Source organism: Typopeltis vanoorti, chromosome 12, assembly GCF_054136105.1.
Source record: "Typopeltis vanoorti isolate ZY-2024b chromosome 12, IOZ_Tvanoo_1.0, whole genome shotgun sequence".
NCBI classification, from domain to species: Eukaryota; Metazoa; Arthropoda; class Arachnida; order Uropygi; family Thelyphonidae; genus Typopeltis; species Typopeltis vanoorti.
In genome coordinates this window covers 32,528,682-32,550,522 of record NC_143560.1, presented here as the reverse complement: position 1 = coordinate 32,550,522, position 21,841 = coordinate 32,528,682, and the positions used below count along the sequence as shown (strand labels likewise).

The window sequence follows — 21,841 nt, the reverse complement described above, 5'->3', positions numbered from 1 at the left end:
GGAAAAATATTTGTCCTAGTTTCAAACGCAAGTACTTCAAAGCCTTTGTAAATAAAAAACACAGATCGATCTCATTCAAAAGAATGAAAAACGTCAGCTAAAATCCATTTCGATTTAGAAAATGATTTTTTTTGTAGTTTATTTATTGAAATGAAAGAAAATGAAACATAAAAACAGTCCAGTAGAACGTATAAGCCATTTTCTGCTAAACAAATAAGCAAATCGTTTTCAGTGTTCAAGCTTTGTTTTAGTACAGTGCTTGTTTTTTTCATATTACAAAACTTTATTGAGTACCTCTGTAAACAATTAATGTCATTTCTCTTTGCAAAGAGTGTTTGGAATTTTTTTAAACGGCAGTTTTAAATTACATTTTAAAGTTTTTTAAATTCGTGTAAATGCGGCTTAATTTATTGGTTATTTATTTTATTTTGCAATTTGCGATATGTGATTAGAAAGTTTTGCTTTTCAGATCAGTAAAACTGCTTCAAAGGGTCTTTGAAATGTTGCCTGTAGAATTTTCAGAATCAGATAATGGGAAAGACTTCCCAATATTTTCTTACATTCACAATGAACGAGCCGGCCTGGTTGGCTGAATGATTAGCGTATCCGCTCTCTAGCCAAGAGGCTGCGGGTTAGAATTTCACAGTGGGCATGGATGTTTGTGACTGTCTTCCACCTTCATACATTCATTTATAGAAGTGAATAAACACTCTCCGAAGATGGACTGGGTCACCATGGGAGAGGCCTTCGCCCTGTAGTGGATGGAAAAGATAGGCTGATCATCATCATCACAATGAACGAATATCAGTTGACGATAGTGAAGTGGGTGTGTATCAGGCGGCACTTTTCTCCCAACTAACAGTATAACTTAGGTGTCCTCAGACGTTTCCCTAAGGGGAACATATTCAGTCGAAGAATATGTTCACTAATGAAGACCAGAAAAGTGAACCACAGAATCAGTTGCTTCACTACGATGAAGGTCAAGTGCATACTTGGTTTCTTTGTAAAGTTTTCGGCAAAGGATATCCTAGTTTCACTCCCATATCACATTATCAAACATCCGCTTTATTTTGAATATAAAACATCCTCATTCGGAGATTCAGAGCCTTTTAGAGATCCAAAATGAATTAAAGCTAAATGCGATCTCAAAGGAAGACTACCAGCAGTGGCACAGAAGCTGGACTCGGGAAATAAATTATTAAAGGAACTACATTGAAGTAACAACGATCTTTAAGTGAGTTAAGCCTATTTGATTTTTAATAGTCCACGAATCCTTGAATAGCAACTCTTATTACATTCATTACTTTTTTTTTTAATCTAGTGTGAGCTATTGCCATTTGGAAAGACAAGGATTGAAATTCCGTCTAGAATTCGAAAATCTTTAGTAAGGATTTTTCAGGGAAAGGAGAATTAAGTCTCATAATCCCGTACGGTTCCACGCCCGTAAACGTGGGTTTTGCATCCTTTCAAAGAGGTAGAAGAATAACACAATTAACAGATATAATGCACTAGCCTCACAGCCTTAATTCGCTTCTTCGGTAATTTCAAAACAAACAAAGAAACGAATAATCCACCAAACAAACAAAACAATTTAACTGTCTTTGTCTTCTGCATTCTAATTTTTGAATAAAATTACTCCTTTTTTTTTTCTTTCTTTCAGAAGCGCCTCAGTTGGAATGTTTGCTAAAATAAAAGCTTTGTGGATGCCCGAAAAAGTAATTTTCTTCTTAGAACTTTTCCTCCCCTCATCTCAGCCCCCCCCTCCCTCATGAAACTACGACCAAATAATCTGGTCTGATTAGATTCGAAACTAGTTCTTCCAGCAGCTACGTTTAATTAAGCACAATGATGCTTTGTGTTCTGCACACGACCAAGCAATCAAAGAAAATATCCCACCCAGTGATCATTAGCGAGTTTAATAAACTGTTGCTCTCGGATAACGCAAAAAAAAAAAAAAAAAAAAAAAAAAAAACGTATACTGTTGTGTAACTGATTGTATTCACGCTTTTATTTGTTTACGAAAGTTACAGTGTAACCCCATTAACGTCTAAGCATCAATTCTTAATTCTTATTGGTGATGTATCGAGAACATAGCATATTACCAATTAGAAATAATCAATTATGCCTCATCAATTAATCAAAATTGAGGAACTCGCTACTTTTACCAAATACGACACTCTAAAAAATTCTTATTCTGAGATTATAAAGACTAGTTGTTATCACCCACCTTATTTCGTCAATAATCCTCTGGTAAATAGTGAACCCTTCCGTTTAGCTGAAAAACCCGGAAATACTAGCCAGTGATTTATTGCATTCTAGAGGTTTGGAAAAGTGGCGTCAGAAAAATTGGAACGTAGTCAGCAATTTTTGCTCTTTTTTTGATGAATGTTGTCATTGTAGTTTTGTTGCCCTCAGGAGACTCAGATGATCTGTGACTTAAGAACGTGATCTGTTCCACGTGACTAACTACTCTACTTGACTTCTACGTATTGTTGCACCAAACGAATTTCTCTTCGGTTGACAAGACTCATGCACGAGATTGTTATCTAATACTTAAATATTTGCATTATTAGTTTGTTTTTAAAATGTTCATAATTATTATGACAATCATCTTGCTTGTTTCAATTTGGTTATTAAAAAATAAATACAATGCATTAATGGTCTATTTATGATTTTTCTTTACAAATAATTAATATATAAATGAAATCTATAATGCTACACTTGACCTTATTGAATAGCACGACAATATCCGCGTTTTATTAGTTTGTGAGGCGTATTTTATTAATTAAAGAATACAAATTCGAAATGGCCGACATACAAACTAGCATCTAAGTTAACTGTAGTGAATATCGGAATACTCTGAGAATAGGGACCATAGAAAACATTCCCCCCCCTTTCTTTAATTATTCAGCACTCTTTAAGTATTCTTTCTTACGAAAAAAAAATATACATACATATTTATTTTGATGACACATTTGCTACTATCATCTATCAGTTTCAGTGTTTGCAGTAATACAAAATAAGTAATTCTTATTCATTCACTGAAACGTTGCATTCTTTATTGTTGAATCATGTTGTGCAGCAATACTTGTGCATACAAGTATTGCTGCACAACATGATTCGTACGAATTATACCGCTGCTGCCATGGACACGCCACACACACACCTAACTTACTGTTTATGGTTATGGTCACATTTTTATTTTATTCAAAAATCTAAAAATGCATTTTAAAACAATAACAGCGTACGATGTAAGCTGAGATCATTAAAAAAAAGCAAAATTATTTAACGAAACCTATAGAATATAGCTACTCAACAGCAATACAATAAAATACTAGAAGATAATGAAACCTATTGTAGGAGTCAGCAATATAACAAAGAAGACATATAGTTCATGATCTGTAAGCAGGTAGCATGCGTATCTATCGTGAAATTAACTGGAAGCAAGTTCGGCATTCTTTTGAACTAATGGCAAGTAATCAGTAAAAGAAGAATTTTCTTTTATTATTTCGTTTTTTTCTCCCTAATTAAAAGCGACTATGAGGCCACGAATGATTAAATAAAGATAAAAACCCTTTTCTATTAGATTCAAAGTCTGTTTGAGAGAAGTCTGAATATTCGAAAAACACATAAAAAAAACTAATAAACAAAGCCGATACTGAAATAACAGTAGTTTACAGGGTAATAAGAATAACAATTGAATCTGGAACGGTCATTACTTCGACCTTATTCCATAATAGTAGCACGTTATTTTCTTGATGCATCGACGACTATTTTATGTAGATAGCCGAGAAAGATTCTAGATGGGGTTTTATGAGTGTTTTGCACCATGATCGATTTGTATTTACAGCGCGTCTGTTGACGCTCTTACTGCTAACAGAAAGAAGCTTATAAAAGGTCAAAAAAGGTCGATATACTGTGAACTAAAAAAAAACAAAAAAAAAAACACTTATCTTTGTTTGGTATGCGTGGAACGATTTAATGTAGAAATCTAAAAGCTTGGAAAGTAACGTCCACTTCGCCTACACATGAGGACACGAATACTCCAACAACTGATCGTTTCCATGGCAACATCACAAGTGCCAATAATCTGTCGTATGACCACAGACACAACCGACAGATTCTTTGAAGAAAACTCGTAAATTGAACTACGAAGTGAAACAGAAGACTAATCTCAGCTCCACTCTGTTCAAACCAAAGAGCGCTAACACCCTTCGCATCATCTGCAGAGGTGCCTGTTTCAGCTATCGACCAGTGACCTCCTACTTCCACACACACACACACACACACACACACACACACACACACACACACACACACACACACACACACACACACACACACACACACACACACACACACACACACACACACACACACACAGGGAGAGAGAGAGAGAGAGAGAGAGAGAGAGATTTATTGCCGCCAACGAAGGCGTCGACTGTGTCGCCACGTTCACGTCAGAGAAGAGCGATGCCATGGATGACGCGGTAATCATTTCTTCCGCCGTGATCCCGCTGTCAGCCTTTTATATTTCTCTTGAATACATCGGAACGGTTGACTGGCAGTAGATGGCTGCCGCTGCAACCCATTCACTGCACCATCCCGAGACGAACCACTTTGGTAACTAAAGGCTGCCGTTGTTGATCCGTGCTGTGCGATCTGCAGGATAAATAGAAAGTTGTACTTTGCCGTGATGCGCATGCTCAGTAGACGCGTGTTGCTTCGGCTTAGTTTTCACAACTCAGAGGAGATTATAAAAGCAGCAAGCACCCTTAGGGATAATATTCGGAAGATCAGGGGGAGGTTATGGATGCGTCAAGGAGACGTCAGACTACTTATTACATGCTAGGTCAAGTGTCATGCATTCTTCTACTACTACTATTCTTCTTCAGAAATGCTTCTATAATCATTCAATCAGATGTACGATGGAGAGGTACTTACAGGAGTACACGCTGGTGAATTTAACTAACTCAGTATCGAGCAGTGTAGGGTCATGTTCAATATTTGAATAGAAAAAGAATGCCCGTATTCGGAAAGGGATGAAAAGGAATTGTTCCAGTGAATGGTAGAGCTATTAAAAGCTCCAAAACTACACTCTGACATCGAAACATTGAAATCAGAAAACTGTTAATATTAATTCTGGCATTTTTTGTGAGATATTAGCTTTTCAAAACCATACTAATTTAGTAGTATACAATCACTATCCTCTTATATTCACTATAGAATATTGTTAGCCTTGTTAATTAACAAGTAAAACAAAGAAGAACAATAAAATAAAATTAACTGAATGACAATGGAATATAGGAAGCGTAAGGTTCTTATTAAGGTTAAAAAAAATCAAAAAAAAATCAGCTAACGTCTTTTTATTCCCGTATACGGGAGTAGGCGAGGCCATTTAGTCCTATCTAACTTTTGGAGACTGAGTGGGCAGTTCAATCTTCACTGGTACCAATCCGAGATAGATGGCCCAAGGCTATCACTAATTAAGCGGTACACAGTGAAGAGAGACGGCTCAAATGTGCCGCCATCTCGTGGTCCCTAACCCTAACACAATATATTTAATGTCTGAAATAATGTGGGTTCTACGGTCGATTTGCTTGAGTTTACGGGACGAAAAACCCGCTTGCCCGTGCCAGAGATCGACTAACTCGGGAACCGGTCGAAAAAAGGCTTAGAAAAATTTCCTCTAGTCGCCGACTAGACTCGAAACCAAGTCTTCCTTCGTGCGGCCAAGCGCCGTGGTTTGCAAACGCCACATCCACTGAGCTACACAGGCTAGTCTTATTAAGGTTGTATTATTTAAAAAAAAAGTTTACTTTACCATTGTTTATACTGTAAAAGGGTTTGAATTTAAAAAAAAGTTATAATTTAAAATTACAAACACATAACTGATGAATTTGGATAATACTTTATAACAAATCTGTATGAAAGTAAAGACTGACTCACGCAAACCCCCTCCTTATATATGCTCAGAAACACCATTAAAATTCTGAACAGGAAAAAAATCTCTCGAGTTATTTCTTTCTTTTTGCCAAATTTTAAATTTCCTCCCCTTAATTTTTCCAATACCATAAAAAAGCTTCGAAACTGCATGTAATTTTTCTTTTACCAAGTTTAGAGGGTGAAATTGTTGAGTGATCTTTCCTAAACAGATTCCACTTTCTTTGCAGATATTTTACACGATAGTCGTCACCGCAGGAGCATTTCATGTCAACACCATCGCCATTCTCAAAACGCCAGGTAAGAACTCCTTCATGCATAAATTCATTTTAAGAAACTCAAGAAAGTGACGCACAGGAGTTATGAGGGGGGGGGGGATTGGGAGGGAACATTAGAAGAAAAATCACAGACACACCTGTAAAATTTTCATAATCATTAAGAAAATAATTCGGTTTATGTTGTTATAATGCTATATTTCGTTAACTTAACTGCTATTCGCTCAGATGCGATATTTCAGGCCTAGTAAATCAACAGAATATAACTAAACTAGACGACTTTATACAGGTAAGGTAATATTTGGAATAAAGTTAGATTACTCATTTGCATCTTTAAATAACCCTCTTTCACGATCCTGTCCAGATTTAAGAATGTTAATTAAATGCTAATAGTCTTGTTCATGGAACTGGTTTACTCTGTAATCGTCTTATTTTGCAGTGTTGCTTCCTCTGAGCATCCTCATGTTGGTGTTTTCCGGACTCTGTGTTATCTCCTCAGTGGTTCTGCTAGTAGGGCTCTGTGTCGTAAGTATTAATCATAGATACTCTCATCTAGAAATAATAATTTAGTGCTAAATGACAGCATATTAGATCTAATTAGTACGAAGGGATACTGTTAATTATACGGTTGTGTTTTCTTGACCTCATCTTTATCATAAGTAATAAAAATCAATGCGTTTCTTAGCTATTTTATCCTATGCTAATCTTTTAGCAAAATGTACTCTTGAACCTGAGCATACAACATGCACAATTAATAAAAATGCAATTATAAAGCAAGAAATCAGTTTCCGTATTTTTTACAACGCGATGTTGGATAGGGAATACCACCTATCCGGGCATTTAGCAATATGAATATATCATATACTGCTGCCGTATTGCTAAGTCACTGAATATGTGGTGTGCTTATTAAGGCATCAATCGAATGTAAGTGCATAATAGCAGTTACATTGCATTCTACTTTGCATCACTTTACACGAGGTTGCCGTTTTTTTTCAGTGATTATATCGTATTTAACTAATATCAACAAAAATACCAGTTTATTATAACTTTTAGTCAGAAGCCAATAAAGGTAAATTTGACGAACGTTAGCATGTTATCTGACAGAACCGATATTGTCAGTCTTGTTCTTCTTGTGGGACTTTTTCCCCTACCAGTCTTGGCATAAAACACCTTTTTTTTTACAAGATTTCCTCTCTCTCAGAGTCATGTGAATAGACTGCACCACCTTCCTAATTGCTGACAATGTCAGTTTATTCTTGATATCTTCATTTCAGGTTTTATATGACTCTGCTACTGATGCCATCTGTTCACTCCCCTGATATTTCGCATAACCTGTAACATCTGAGGCTTTGTAAACTGTTTTATTTCTCAGATCCATAACATAAAATTGGTTGAATACTGCCTTATATACGCTAGTTTATAAGACAGTATGTTTAACTGTTTGACTAATTTCGCTCTTATTACATCATCATCATATGTATCAAGGATTTAGGCCTAGCATGGCCTGTTTTCCGGCCTTAGAAGTCATCGTAGAATCGTTTAAGAGGACGTCCTGGTTTTCTTTTTCCTAATGTCTTGTACTTTAAGGCTTGTTTTGGTAATCTTTCTGTTTTCATTCTTTGAACGTGTTCCATCCATTTATGTTTATATTTTTTAATTTTTTCTATTACTGGTTCTCGGTTTAATTCTTTCATAATTTCTTCGTTTCGTTCTTATTACACATAAATTTATTCGACTGGCTCCTCACCATGCAAACTTTGCTTATTGTGTTGCATATTTAATTTGCCATCTTCACTAAAAATTATGCGTAAATAACCGAAATGTTTTACTTGTTCTATGGATCCCCATTCAGGACGCAGTTGATGTTTTCAGTGTTTTTGTCTATTTTCATTGTCAATTTTTCTATTGTTGATTTTCGTATCAAATTGGTTACAGCAGTTATTCAATTTGGAGTTCTTTCCGACCAATAGACGAAGCCTTTTGGTCAGAAAGACCTGGGTTCGATTCCCGTCACGTCACGTTACGGGAATCTAACTTTATCTGGTCTCTTTCGACTAAAGGTGAGTTAGCTGGTCTCATATGGAAGGAGGAGGTTTTTCTACCCAGAAAACCCCGGATTTTTCGTCCCTCAAAATAGGCAAACCAGTCCCGTGAGCACACACATTACAGACATAAGCCACTCCTGGAATAAGGAATAACCAACCTATTCCGTAGAATTTCGGTTTCGAATGCCTACAAAGTGAAGTGTGGTTCTACACGTGAGCACAAATCAGAACAGAATAGTTATTCAATTTAGTTAGGCAATAATGTAGACGTGCGTTGGATTTATATAAGAGTATGACATCATCTGCGTAAAGCAAAGAGCTAAATCGGACATCTCCAATTCTAATATCAGGCCTAATGCCACTTTCTTTCATCGTGTGATCCATATAGATGATGAATAAGAGTGGGGATATGTACATCCTTGTCTCATACCTGATTTAATATTAAATCATCTTTCTGTATCTCCTTCAATTCTAACCGCTGACTTACAACTCAAATTTTATTGTTCTATGTAATGTCCCAGTTACACCGCATAACTGTAGCGTTTGGAATAGTTCTCCTCTTGGAACCTTGTCATATTTTACAGATCTACAAAACTTAAATACAGGTCCATTTATATTCTCATAATTTCTCAACTATTTGTCTTAAAGTGAAAATCTGATCTCTACAACTCCTATTTTGCCTGATTACAGCTTTTTGTTCTCCCAGTTTCTCTTTTCCAATTTTTCTTAGCTTCCTCTCAAGAATGCTCGTAATAGAAATGCTTGTTAGGAATAGTAATGCAGAATTCCTATGTAGTTATCAATTTTAGTTTTAATCCCCTTTTTATAGATAGGAATTATGAAAGCTCAACTTTAATCACCAGGAATTCTCGTGTGATCACCTTATCAATTGTGCAGTACATCCACTGGAAAACTTTTAAGTTTCCATATTTAAGCATTTCGCATCGAATGCTACCTTTCACTTTTCAGATTTCTTAGGGACGTTTGCTATCTTAAGTACAGATGTGTACTGTTGATCCCATTCTCAATGAGCATTTTCTATTCCTGTTCTGTAACGTATTGTTTCATTTCGCAATCTTTTAAAGTAATTACTCCAGATATCTAGAATATCTTTAGCTTCATGTCACTTTTATTATCTCTGATTCCTTTTTATGTACTGACTCCTTCATTTTTAAGCTTTGTTCAATAACCTTAAGAACATTTGTCACCTTCCTGATATTTACTTTCTATGTTCTTACCGGTCATCTTTTGACATTCTTTAGTTACTTTTATATATACTGTTTCGCTTTCTTACATTTGTTTCTCTGTATTCCCTCAGAGCGCATGTTGACTTACTTGCTAAGACTCTTCAACACAAGTTTTTGTTTTTTATGACCTCTTTAGATTGACGAGTCCACCACTGAGTTCTGAGTTTTCTATCCTTGCAAACTTCACTATAGGTTTTCCTTGAATCATTCAATCTTTGCTTCAATATGCTAGTGAGTTTCCAAGGTTTGGTTCATGTTTTCAAACTTCTTTCCTTGTATAATATTTGTATATTTGAGCCTACAGTTCACCGCCGAAAGTTGCGGTAGACATTTTGTAAAAAACTTCAACATTTAAAACGTTTGTAGATATTATCTTTTCAGTGTGAAATTTATTTTTTTTCTTGCTCAAACCTAAATCATAATCACTTCCAATTTCCAAATCTGTTTACTCTTAGGTTCTGAACCGGTGAGTAGATGTGTCTGCCAATAATAATGTAGTCAATTGGAGGTTTATTCTTTCTCGTTTCTTCTCTCAACGTGAATTTGCCCACATCTTTATGTTGGAACATGGCGTTAGAATAGCTAGAGCACCCTTAAGAGAAATCCAGCAGGTACTTTTGATATTCAGTTCCTACTGTGATATTTAGGTCTCCGACAAGGAACGGCTTTTCATTTTTCTTTATGTCACTCGTCCTCTGTAATTACTCCAAAAATTCCTCCGATTTTCCTTAATATTCCTGTACACGGTTCTATTAAGGAAAATCGGAGGAATTTTTCCTGTACAAATATATATCATTGTCCAATTCCTTATTGTAATGTTTGTCTTCTTTGTTTCAGTCACACCAATTAGGCCAACTCGGCCTCTCTAATTCTTAATAGACTCTTTGTATCATTATATTATTATCATTATAATATACCATTATCTCTAAGTCTTCCTCCAGGTCCATATCGTTTTCATTGACACTTCTATCCATTGCGCTTATCTTCATTTCAAACGATGAGTTTTAAGTTTGAAGTTTGAAAATATGATCATTAGTAACACTAAATGATGCTTTGAGCATCATTATGTGCATACGTTCTTAGTGTTATGAGAAAACATTTTCATATAGCAGACGGCTGTGTCAGAATATGAAAATGTTTTCTCACATGCGTCAGATGTTTTCGCAATATCACTTCGACAGCAGGCAACAGTGCATAACGAAACTGATATTTGCAGTATGTGCAACCAGAACTGTAAAAATAATCCAGAGAAACCTAACTATATGTAATGGAAAAAAAATGAGGTGCGTTTTCCCACTAATGCCTCATGGTTCTGAGGATAATATTATTGGTTTCTGTTAAGTACACTGAGTGGCCAACGTTATTAGGAACACCTTCCCATTTTCCTAAATGAGAAGGGATTCCTCATAAAGTAGCCACTCAGTGCATTTTTGATGTAGCGCTAAGAGAATCAGTCTGTGGTGATCACGTGATGTTTAGCTATAAAGGTGATGACAATTCTGTAGCGGTCGCCATCCCCAAGAACACATATCATCGTAGCTAGTATTATTTGATATCATCTAGAGCCACCATGCATCGTATTCTCGGAAGTCCACTTCAGACAATACAAAGCCTATCGTGCCACTCCAACTCATTTCTATCTGCAACAGCTGTTGTTGAAGAAGGCTTTTGATCTCAAACCTAAATTATAGCGAATGCTTAGTAATTAATTTCTGTTCTGCTATGCTGTGCATAACGATCTTGACATGTTTCGTATCTAGATTTTAATCAGTCGCTGACATTATAAGTTCTACAAAATACTATTTTTCTGACAGCGCAGAAGCACCGTAAATTAATTGGACGAGTATTCTGGAAGCATCTTCAGATAGCAGACGACAATGTGTAGAAATCCTGCGCAAAACAATTTCTCCACTAATCATTTCATATTATCATTGAAATCCTTTAATATTATTTTCAGGAAATTTTATGCAAATTTTTTGCTTTTAAATGGCTTCTAAGTCATCTTATTTTCAAAAGAGCAACTAACAGGTATAACTATTCATTGTTTTGTTTTTATTTTTCAAATAAAAATATAATACAGATTTTTTTTTTTCAAACGACATGCTTCTCTGTGAAGCACTCTCTATCAGTTGAGACCCCTTAAATAATTACATGATCACAAAAAAAAATCAATACTTTGAAGTAGGAGAAATGCCGTGTCTAGTAAAGTGAAATACTATCTGTAATTACACTAACTGTGATTGTCTACAGGAACAAGGTATGGGTAGTACAACATGACATACTTTCTAGCACACTGCCATTTTACGAGAAAAGCTAACAGCGCCACTTACCTGCAAACAATATTCGTGAGATTATCTTAAAGCGAGCGACTTTCCTTTTCTTCTTATACTTTTGTTAACTAAAATGTTTCTTAAAACAAATATATATATATATATATATCATCTATATTTCATCTATATTTCTCTTAAGGGAAAACTGACATCCTTGATCACTGGAATAGCATCCGTTGATTGTGGAATCAACGAAAGGCAGGTTATAACTCTTTAGTCTTAAAATCACCGTGAATATGATATAATTCCATTATGTAGTAATCTTTAGTCACAAAGTGCCGATACAACCACAGTCCAAGAATTAATCGTGTCTAGAAGAACCGTTTAGAAAGATATGAAAGATGCTTCAGATCAAAGGATTTCCAATCGTGCTATTTCTGCTAATAAGCACTTTACGTCAGCAACCGATAACAGCAAAACTCAATATCATATTAAATACTGTCCTTATGACTCTCGCGTGGCATTCCAGCTGGTACTTCAGAAAAAAAAACACACCACAGATGACCAACAGGTACCCACTTTGCTCCTATAAAAGTGTAGCTTAGTTTTATTTATTTTACTTCCTTTATTTATTTTTTCGGTTATGTTCATTAAATATATGTCTAATATTTTTTGCAGACTTTTGCATATATCTTACATAAAAAAGACTTTGAAAGGTACATACTATTGGAATTTTATAGATATTCGTCTGTCTTATTATTGCTTCTTTTATACTTTTATTATTGCTTCTTAAATACTAAAGTACAACAATCTTGAATAATTTTCAATTTAAAAGAATTTCATGAAGCCCAGGGACTTTTTCTCGACAATGAAAAAATAAACAAATAAAAAGGAAAAATTTAAGGATAAATTGATTTCATAAAAATCTAATAGCCTGTAACATAAACAATGTTTTTATTAATGTTTATAGTACTAAGGCAAATGCTATGCGTCTAGGTTTAACATAAGACCTGTTTGTGGGAGACGTATTTTTCAGTTTCAGATTAACTGTAAAATTTATTGGTCAACCATCATTCAATATTGCAACAATAGAGTCACGAGCTGCGTGATTCAATATACAATATCTCAAGTATGTCAACAATCAAACCAGCACACACACAACTCGAGATGAATACCACAGTTGTTTTCGATTGAATAGCGTCATATGTCATATGTTGCCAGCAATCAGAACTTAGTGTGTACTGAAAAATTTCCCCCTTTCAATTTTTTTTTGTTATTGGCAGAATAACTAGAATTCCATCGAGGATCGATGACTTAGTTCAAGAAGTTTAGAAAAACAAGCGTATACTTCTTTTGCGACATGTGTAATAAAAAGCTTGCTCGACTATTCCACAATAGCTTGATAACTATTTGACAGCAGCTAGTGATTTCATTAGCTACATATAAGATTAGTCATACTTTGGCGACCTCTGGTGAAATATATTTGTGCTACTCAGTGCATGGTGTACTTAAGCCTAACCTCTACACTGTGATGTTAGAGTAGTGCATTTTATAATACTGCTTTCACATACAACTTCGTATATAGTGGAACTTCTGTAGCGTTGTGTCTTGCTTGTGAACAGATCGTGATGTACAACCATGGCATGGTTAACATCCCATTCTTAAGATCCACTGTGAATTCTAATAGTTTAATTTCTGTTATCGGAATACATAGGAAGCTACCTTTGCTATACTTGGGCAGGTAACAATAGATAAGTAAACTTCCCTGCCATGTTCCCAAGAATGGCAGTGAAGCTTGTTAGACAGGTGTTTATTTAAATAGTCCAATCCACATAGAAGTATCGATTACAATTTTAGTGTCAAACGCGATTGTGCTCCAATCTATTTTACGAAAGGAAACCCTTCAAGCTCTATAGAAGCTGGATAAATCACATTTATTTAAAAGTCCTTTTATGAATGTCCATCTAAGAAAAATAAAGAGATGGTGATGAGATTAAGTAATTAAATTTATCAAACATACATCTATAAGATCTTCTTCTAAGATCTATAAGATTCTTCTAAAATCATCCCTCATTATCTATAGTTTTTACTTTCAGAAATGTTTTTCTTTTCTTTTCTTTTATTTTCCTTTCATTGTTTTTTTTTCCATGAAAAATAAAGCAACGTTTTGTCGTTCACTGCGCTCGTGAAACACTTCACATTTAAATTCTATTTTATTTTGAGAATTCCAATCCATTTTTTGTATTTCCATCTGTTTTCTTTGAAATCCCACATGTTTATTCTTGCATTCATTCCTCGCGTGAAATTGAAAACCGACCAATCATATCCATTCTCCTTCACTTTTGGAAGTACCAAAAGAATGAAAAAAAAAAAAAAAAAACTTTCCTCACTTCACCCCAGCTCTTTTATCGTTTCGATATGAAAGAACGTCTATTGGATAAACACTTCTGAAAGGAATTTAAACTGCACGCTTTCATTTCACGCCAAAATCATTTTATTGAAAAAGCAATTACGATTTACCACATTGTGTTAAGAATATATTAGCTGTGGCATTAATTGATAAATATTTTTATGAGTGACATTGGTAATTATATTAAGAAAATGTCCGGTAATCAGTTTTTGACAGTAATTGATAAATGTAGCCTTCTTAAGTGGAGGAGACAAGCCCACTGATCTGTGTGTGTGTGTGTGTGTGTGTGTGTGTGTGTGTGTGTGTGTGTGTGTGTGTGTGTGTGTGTGTGTGTGTGTGTGTGTGTGTGTGTGTGTGCGCGTGTGCGTGCGTGCGTGCGCGTGTGCGTGCGTGCGCGTGTGTGCGTGTGTGTGTGTGTGTGTGTGTGTGTGTGCGCGCGCGTGCGGATTGGGTTGGCGGGTGAATGAGGATGTACACTCATAAACCCATTCTCTCTCTCTCTCTCTCTTTCTCTCTCTCTCTCTCTCTGCTTTCCAAGTCCCAGTGAGAACGGTGACATCGTTAGTTCCATCATAACACATATTATGATTTTGTTTTCTAATTGCTCACTGAAAGCATTAGCTTGACAGGTCCTTTTGTGATGTTATGCTCATGGTCAGTGGTTTTTTTTAGTCGTTGTAGTCAAACAGTATGTAATGCATCCATGTATTGATAAAGATCCAACGTTTCCATTGGATAGCAGTTTATCTTTAAATTTACAGTAAAGCACAATGCACGAAACTACACAGCGATATAACGAACTACTATATAAAATAACTTCCCAACACCATATCTAATTTTATCAAATTAATAATATATGCCAATATTGTTCATTCAAGGATTTAATTATGAAAGAACTGAACAAGCGTTTAAAAATTATAATGACAAAATTCAAAATAACATAAAAAGCATTTTCATTAATATGTGTACATAGTTAGTGTGAGCAACATGGAAATTTCCTCTTTATGTTGCTTGGTTAAAGAGATATAAAGATATTTCTTTAATGAGGATATTAAAACCAAACCCCGGAAGCTTTTCATTGATCGGTTGCTCAGCAACCTAAATACGGATGCATCAGTGCAAATTTGAAAGAAAAAAACTTCCAACTATAAAAGCAGCAATTTACTTTTAAATCAATTTTTTCTTCTCTTTATCAAGAACTCGAGATAAATTGCGAGTAAACATTCTCTTCCTTTGATCGGGAAAAACCGAAGAAATAAAAACCTTCCTTATAGAGATTTTTTGCATAGTTTCTGCATACCTAGAATATTTTAATTTACTTAGAATAGTCCTATGTATTAAACAAAATTATAATTACGAGCGTGCATACTATCAGCATTCCACAGGTATCATTTAATTGGTTCTTGAGACGACAACAGTTTCTAACTGTCGTTAGAAACTGCAGTTTCTAAGGCTTTTGTGGAAATTATTTTGTACTAAGGATCCTCAGTGAAGCTCCTTTACCAACTGTCAATGCTTTGCGTTCCCAACCGAACAACTACATGAATAGTATCAAGGACAGCAGCGGAAAGTGTACTCTAGTGAATAACTTCTCGGTCGTCGTAAACACGTTCTATCTATCACAAGGGACTCTGTTAATTAGCAAACAGCAAAAACTATCGTTAAGATTCAAGTTTGTTTATCTATAGGAAAATAAATATTCAATGCTAAACTCGATATAAGCTACATATTCAAACAGTGAATGTTTGCATGGAAACATTTGTATTGAATCTTGTTAAAAATACACAAAAGAAACTTCAATACACTATAAAATATTTCTCCTGGAAGGATCCCTACTAGAGTTTGATGTTATATTTGAATAAATGCAGCAAGAAGAGTAGATTTTACTCTTAGGACGTTGGTGCGTCCTATAATGTATTATTGTACATTTCCAAGTGATTTATATATTTCTTTTTCTTCTTTTTATTTCTTCTCATTCCTCTATTTTTAGGACAGTAGGCTTCTACTTTTACCGTGGATAATATCTATCTCAATGACGACGTTGTTGGACGTAGCTCTTTCCTTTTATTTGATTCTGGATGTAGTAAGTATCTTCGACTGTTATCTAAGCTACATTTTTCAGACAATTCCCTAAGAGTTGAAATGTGCAAATAAATCGACATTATTGCATTTATTTTAATGCCTATAAGGAAAATATTGATAAAAAAAACAGGAATTTACGTATGACCCCCTATATGATTTTGTTTTCATATTTTAGGGAGATGATCCATTCCTTGGGGTGTTATTTGTCATCGACTTCCTCATTTGTGCGCTTAATGTAAGTTTCAACTATTTGGAAATATATTCATTTCTCTTATAATAAATAGTGACTGTTTAAATTATTAGATCTTTCATTTGTGAATTATACCAGTTATGTTAATTATTTATTAACTATTCTGTAATTTAGAATTGACATGACAAACGCTTTAATCGTCCATTATCCTAAATTACTCAGGATAGTCAGCAGTGCTGAAGCCTTTCTTCATCAATGCACTGTTATGAATTGCTTTTGGAGCAATCTAAATAACCAGTTAGCTGCAATATCGTTTTGACATAATGAAGTCGATCTTTTGAGAACTAGCATTAATATTTAAAACAAGTAATAGCAGTTCTTGAGAGATAACGTTACACATCAGATTTATTTTGCTTCAGGGATATCGTTTAATTAGTTTCTTTAGGGAATACCGTCCATATCTATCCACCTTTAATATACCACGCTGCTACTGTAAACATAAGACTCTCCTGGAATCTATTGTGATGAAAATTGTTACCCGAAATGTGTATCACTTTCCATTTGTTCTAGGTGGGGGGGGTTATGGAATAAAGCATAAAGTACACTAAAATTACGAGAAAATTATTTGCCAGCTTCTATATGTTGTTTCTAGTAGACTCCACAAGGACCAGCTGAATTACTTCTCTTTTCTAACGTGAAGCGATATCATACAGACCTCCCAGAGAAGAACAGGAGAAGCATAATATTCCAATTAAAAGCTACATAATGACACCGTCTATCTAGCTGGCAGAAATTCCAAGCAGCCTACTTCTCATTTTAATCATATTTGGAACAGACCTGCACGACCTCCGGTCAAAGCTTGGAAAACGCGTAATTTACATACATGCTGTGGATACTTATTTGTTGAAGGGTTTATTTATCTTTATGGTACTTTCCCACAGAGTCTATTTGCTGTGCTAACGATTACTCAACAGCAGCGAAGTGCAGCCATAATCACACTAATTATTTCCATAACGCGATCCAGAAAATGTGCTGGTTATAATGAATAAATATTTCCCGTATCAGCAAGGTTTATAAAGGTCAGTTAAGTGCATGACAGACTTGCATAAAATCAATTTCAACTAAATTTATTAAACCGCTTGGCCATAAAAGAAAGTAGCAGACTGTTTGTAGACGAGGGACTTCTATAAAAGATTTTGAGCTAAAGGCGAATTATTTGAATTCATACATCTTAACCGTGCAAACAGACAGGTTGGTAATACACGTGGAATTGACAGACATAATAGGATAATGTTATTTCTGATGCAAAACTTTTCATACATTGCAACGGGATAAACCTTAAGCTGAAAAATGGTGAAAAGAAAAGAATATATACTGGAATGCATTCAAATCCATTGAACAAGCAATTAAGACATAAATTTCTTTTAATGTATGTTATCATGAGGTCGCTGCTGTGCAGAAGAACAGGAGTGGTATTATGACACGGTGAGTTAACGAGGTTCCAAATTTTCTATTTGTGCCTAAAATCACAGTAGAATATTAATGTGGATGCAAATAGTGTCTAAAAATTCACCTAAGTCATAGAATCAACTGAAGAATGAGGTGCGCGAGCGACATTATCCAAAATTTCGAGAATTATGCAAAAATAGCGTACTCACATTCATTTATTGGTATTCCAAAATGGCTGCTTGTAACATCAAACTAAAAACAAAACTCAAAAATGGCCATATTATATCCGAAATTACAATTCACCAAGCCTTGTATTTAGGTGTATCGAATGTTTTCTATCGGATAAAATTGAAAACTACAAAATATCGGAATCATTTTATACAGTTCAACACCAAGCAAAATTTCAGAGACACTTTGCTTGTTATTGTGTCCACAATTGCAAGATACCTTTAGAGGCTACACGAGTAGAAATTAAAGAAATTCTAAACGAGTAGCTAGCCTCTTAATATATTATTGTTACTGTCTGCACAGTTGAAAAGCTTCAGTAACTAAGTAACTATAGACGAAACCCCTTTGGATAGAAAGACCTAAGTTCAAATCCTATGTAGCATGCGAAGAACCTTGATCAAAGCTTTTCACCTATAGGTGAACTACTCCGGTTTATCACAGGCAAACCCGAGTAGTAAAAACATAAATACTTGTTGTTGGGCAAGGAAGCCAACGAGAAACTATCTCCTTCTATTATTATTCCTTAGTAAAGTAGCATTGCTACCTATCTATGGAAATGTTGCCTTTACTTATTTCATCTATTATAGTCACGAAGAATGTCCATATGGTAATCGAGAAAAGCCTTCGTCACCAGGACATACATTTTAGCGCGTCTATTTCGACTATTTATGAAACCAGAGAACACACCATTCTTATGAACATTTAAAAGAAGGGGACAATTCAAGTTGTCAAAAGCAGCGATAAGATACTTCTTTCATGACGGTGAAAAATCTCCATCTGACAATGGTTATTATTGTGTGTTATAATGAAGCAAATATGCTAATTGCACTAATTATACCTTTGTTTTTATTCTTATCTTATTTAAATGTAAGCAAACAAAAATTTCTAAATGCTGTATCTTTCTTATTAGTGGATTTATGGAGTCAACTACAAGTAGATAAAAACTTTATGGAGTCAACAAAATAAAAAGTCAACAAGATAATAAAATTCTATGTTTCGATTTACATTCAGGTTATCTTCAGGAATATACACATCTATATACATACTACTTATATTACAGCAACTAGCAACATACCATAGTAAGCTACGTCACTTCTAAAACCACTTAACCGGCCTATCCTGTCCGCTTGTGTTTACAAAATAATAAAAATTAATAAACTAAACAGCATAAATAGAAAATTAAATTAAAAATAATAATAGCTAATATAAGGTTTTATTTTAAAATATATAGACTAAATAAATAAATCTATTTAGCATCGAGTCCTTTACACACACACACACACACACACACACACACACACACACACACACACACACACACACACACACACACACACACACACACACACACACACAATATAATTATAGTATAATAATAAACTGTATATATTCTACTATAAACCACTAATTACTCAAAAAGCAAAGACAATAATTAATGATCACATATACGCCCGTAAGGCTTAAGGCGTAGAATATTTTTATCGCGTGGTGTGAAACGACTACTCTGTTTAAGAGACTGCTGAAGTGGCTTGAAAAGTAGCATGCTTGGTGAATTACCTAACTCTTAGCGCGTCCTCCGATGGTACGGATGCAATATAGATTTATGAACTTTCATGGACAGGATTTAAAAAAGAAACACTAGGCATATTTTCATCCTCTCCAACTGAAAAATGCATCAATCAAACTGTAAATCAACCAGAAATTACATTAACAATCCATAAAATCTATCTTCGGATAAATGATTTTCTACCTACTCAGTCACTGTATGAGCTATAAAATATAAGCTGCACAATAATACTGTGCAGACATTTTTATAATTACGTACAAGGAAACTTACTCTGCATTTTTTTTTTTACTAGAGCAATTAGGTGCACGCCATCCTGGCAATTATTAAAACGTAATGAAATGTTCTCATTTTCGTTTAAAATTGATAGGTTTCAATATTATCCGCTTAGTTGCAAATTAAACTCATCTTATTAAATGGAATTGCTGTGTTTTAATCTACAACAAATGATGATAGATAGCAGACAGTTCATCGCTTGATGTTAGACCACCGTTGTATACTTGCGGTCCACAACGGCCATGAAAAGGACTATGTTTGATATCTAGAGGAAAGTTTCCGACTTATCTATCCCCTAGTACATCCGGCGGAACTAATATGTTATATATTTTCGGTCTATTTTTACTGGAGTTTGACGGGATTCACATAAAATATCACGTTGTTCTCGAGATTGAGTTATGGAGGTTCTCGAAACCGGATGGAGACCGCACACAGTGAATAGAACAAGAAAACAAAATGACATTATTAATAAATGTATTCCGTATTCTTTGCATTTTCATCTCATAACATCCAACCGTTTTTCTTCTGTAGTCTTTCCAGTGCTTATGCATTGATCCCTTGCTACATGAAATCTTGAATTAAAATTGCATATATTTCTTTATTTTAAAGAATGGAGGTAATTATATATGAGTTTACTGATCAACATGAAACGAGTTGCCTGAAACAACAGCAACTATGATTTCTCTGACTTTCAATCCAAAACGTTCACACTTTGTTGTTGACGAAATTCGTAGCAAAACACTAATATGATGCTCTTTCATAGATGAAAGTTGTACAATGAAATTGGAATCAGTATATTTATCCCATTATGTCTTTGCACTATTCACTTGTGGAAGTTTGGTGTTCCTTAGGGGAGGGGGGGGGAGCTTACTCTTTTTCCTCCAACTCATCCACTGAAGAAAATGTTTTATATAATAATCAAAGTAAATGGATTCGCCCAATTTAAGAATGACATAAGTATAGGGTGGGCATGTGTCTAGAGACACATGATCCTCTCTATATACTTGCAAGTAACAAATAATATGTTAACATCTTTTCACATGAGTTCCACCCCCATCCGGAATGGAACGAGGGTGGTCCACTGGATGAGGATCCCTTAATCTTAGAAATGACTTCGCAATCGACTGCATAATCATGCTTCATTTAATCACTGTCGGCGTCTGGTAGGTTTCCTAATGAAGAGACGTCGAACACTATGAAGTGAACAAAACAATTCAATCAATTTTCTCCAAAGTTGAGAATGATGTTGAAAATAGATCGATTTTAATCATCAAATGAAACTCATTTAAGACTACCGAGTTTACATTTATCTCCTAATTCATATCATTTTCTCTTCTTTCTTTCATACTGTGAACTTTGGAAGTAAGACTGGAGTTTGTACTCGGATGGAGCATTAAGCTGCGTGCACCTCACCGCCCCCCCACACACACACCTCGGTTATACAGCGAAAGCAACCCATTTGGCATATAAATTACATGTTAAAAATTAAATTAATGTCTACACAATGTATCAATTGTACTAAAATGTTTGTCTAACATTGCAGATTTATTTATTTATTTATTACATTCCTTTAGATTTATTATATTCCTTTATTTATTACGTTCCTTTACATTTATTAGATTCCTTTATTTATTATCCCTTAGTTTTTCTCTATTATCCTGAATAAACAAGGTAATTTGTGGAAACGTTTCTTACATTTTACTAGATTATACGTAAGAATTCATTCTTTTATCGATATTTTAAGTTGACTAACTCGATCAACGTAGGTTTACTGCGTGCTGTGTGTGGTGTCGCAATATCAGGAGTATACCGCGAATCGAGGTAGACCTGGACATTTCATCGTGAATCAGGTATGTGAATTT

General features: G+C 34.8%; 1 protein-coding gene across 1 annotated transcript in view; it reads left to right on the top strand.

Annotated features, from left to right (window-relative positions):
- Nucleotides 1–21,841, top strand: part of LOC150100668 (uncharacterized) — a 95,874-nt gene that overhangs the window by 59,735 nt on the left and 14,298 nt on the right. The window contains exons 2-6 of the mRNA XM_090401855.1: nucleotides 6,174–6,243; nucleotides 6,658–6,743; nucleotides 16,181–16,273; nucleotides 16,448–16,507; nucleotides 21,746–21,829. Of these exons, the coding sequence (XP_090257981.1) occupies nucleotides 6,174–6,243; nucleotides 6,658–6,743; nucleotides 16,181–16,273; nucleotides 16,448–16,507; nucleotides 21,746–21,829 (393 nt within the window). The remainder of the gene's footprint in view (nucleotides 1–6,173; nucleotides 6,244–6,657; nucleotides 6,744–16,180; nucleotides 16,274–16,447; nucleotides 16,508–21,745; nucleotides 21,830–21,841) is intronic.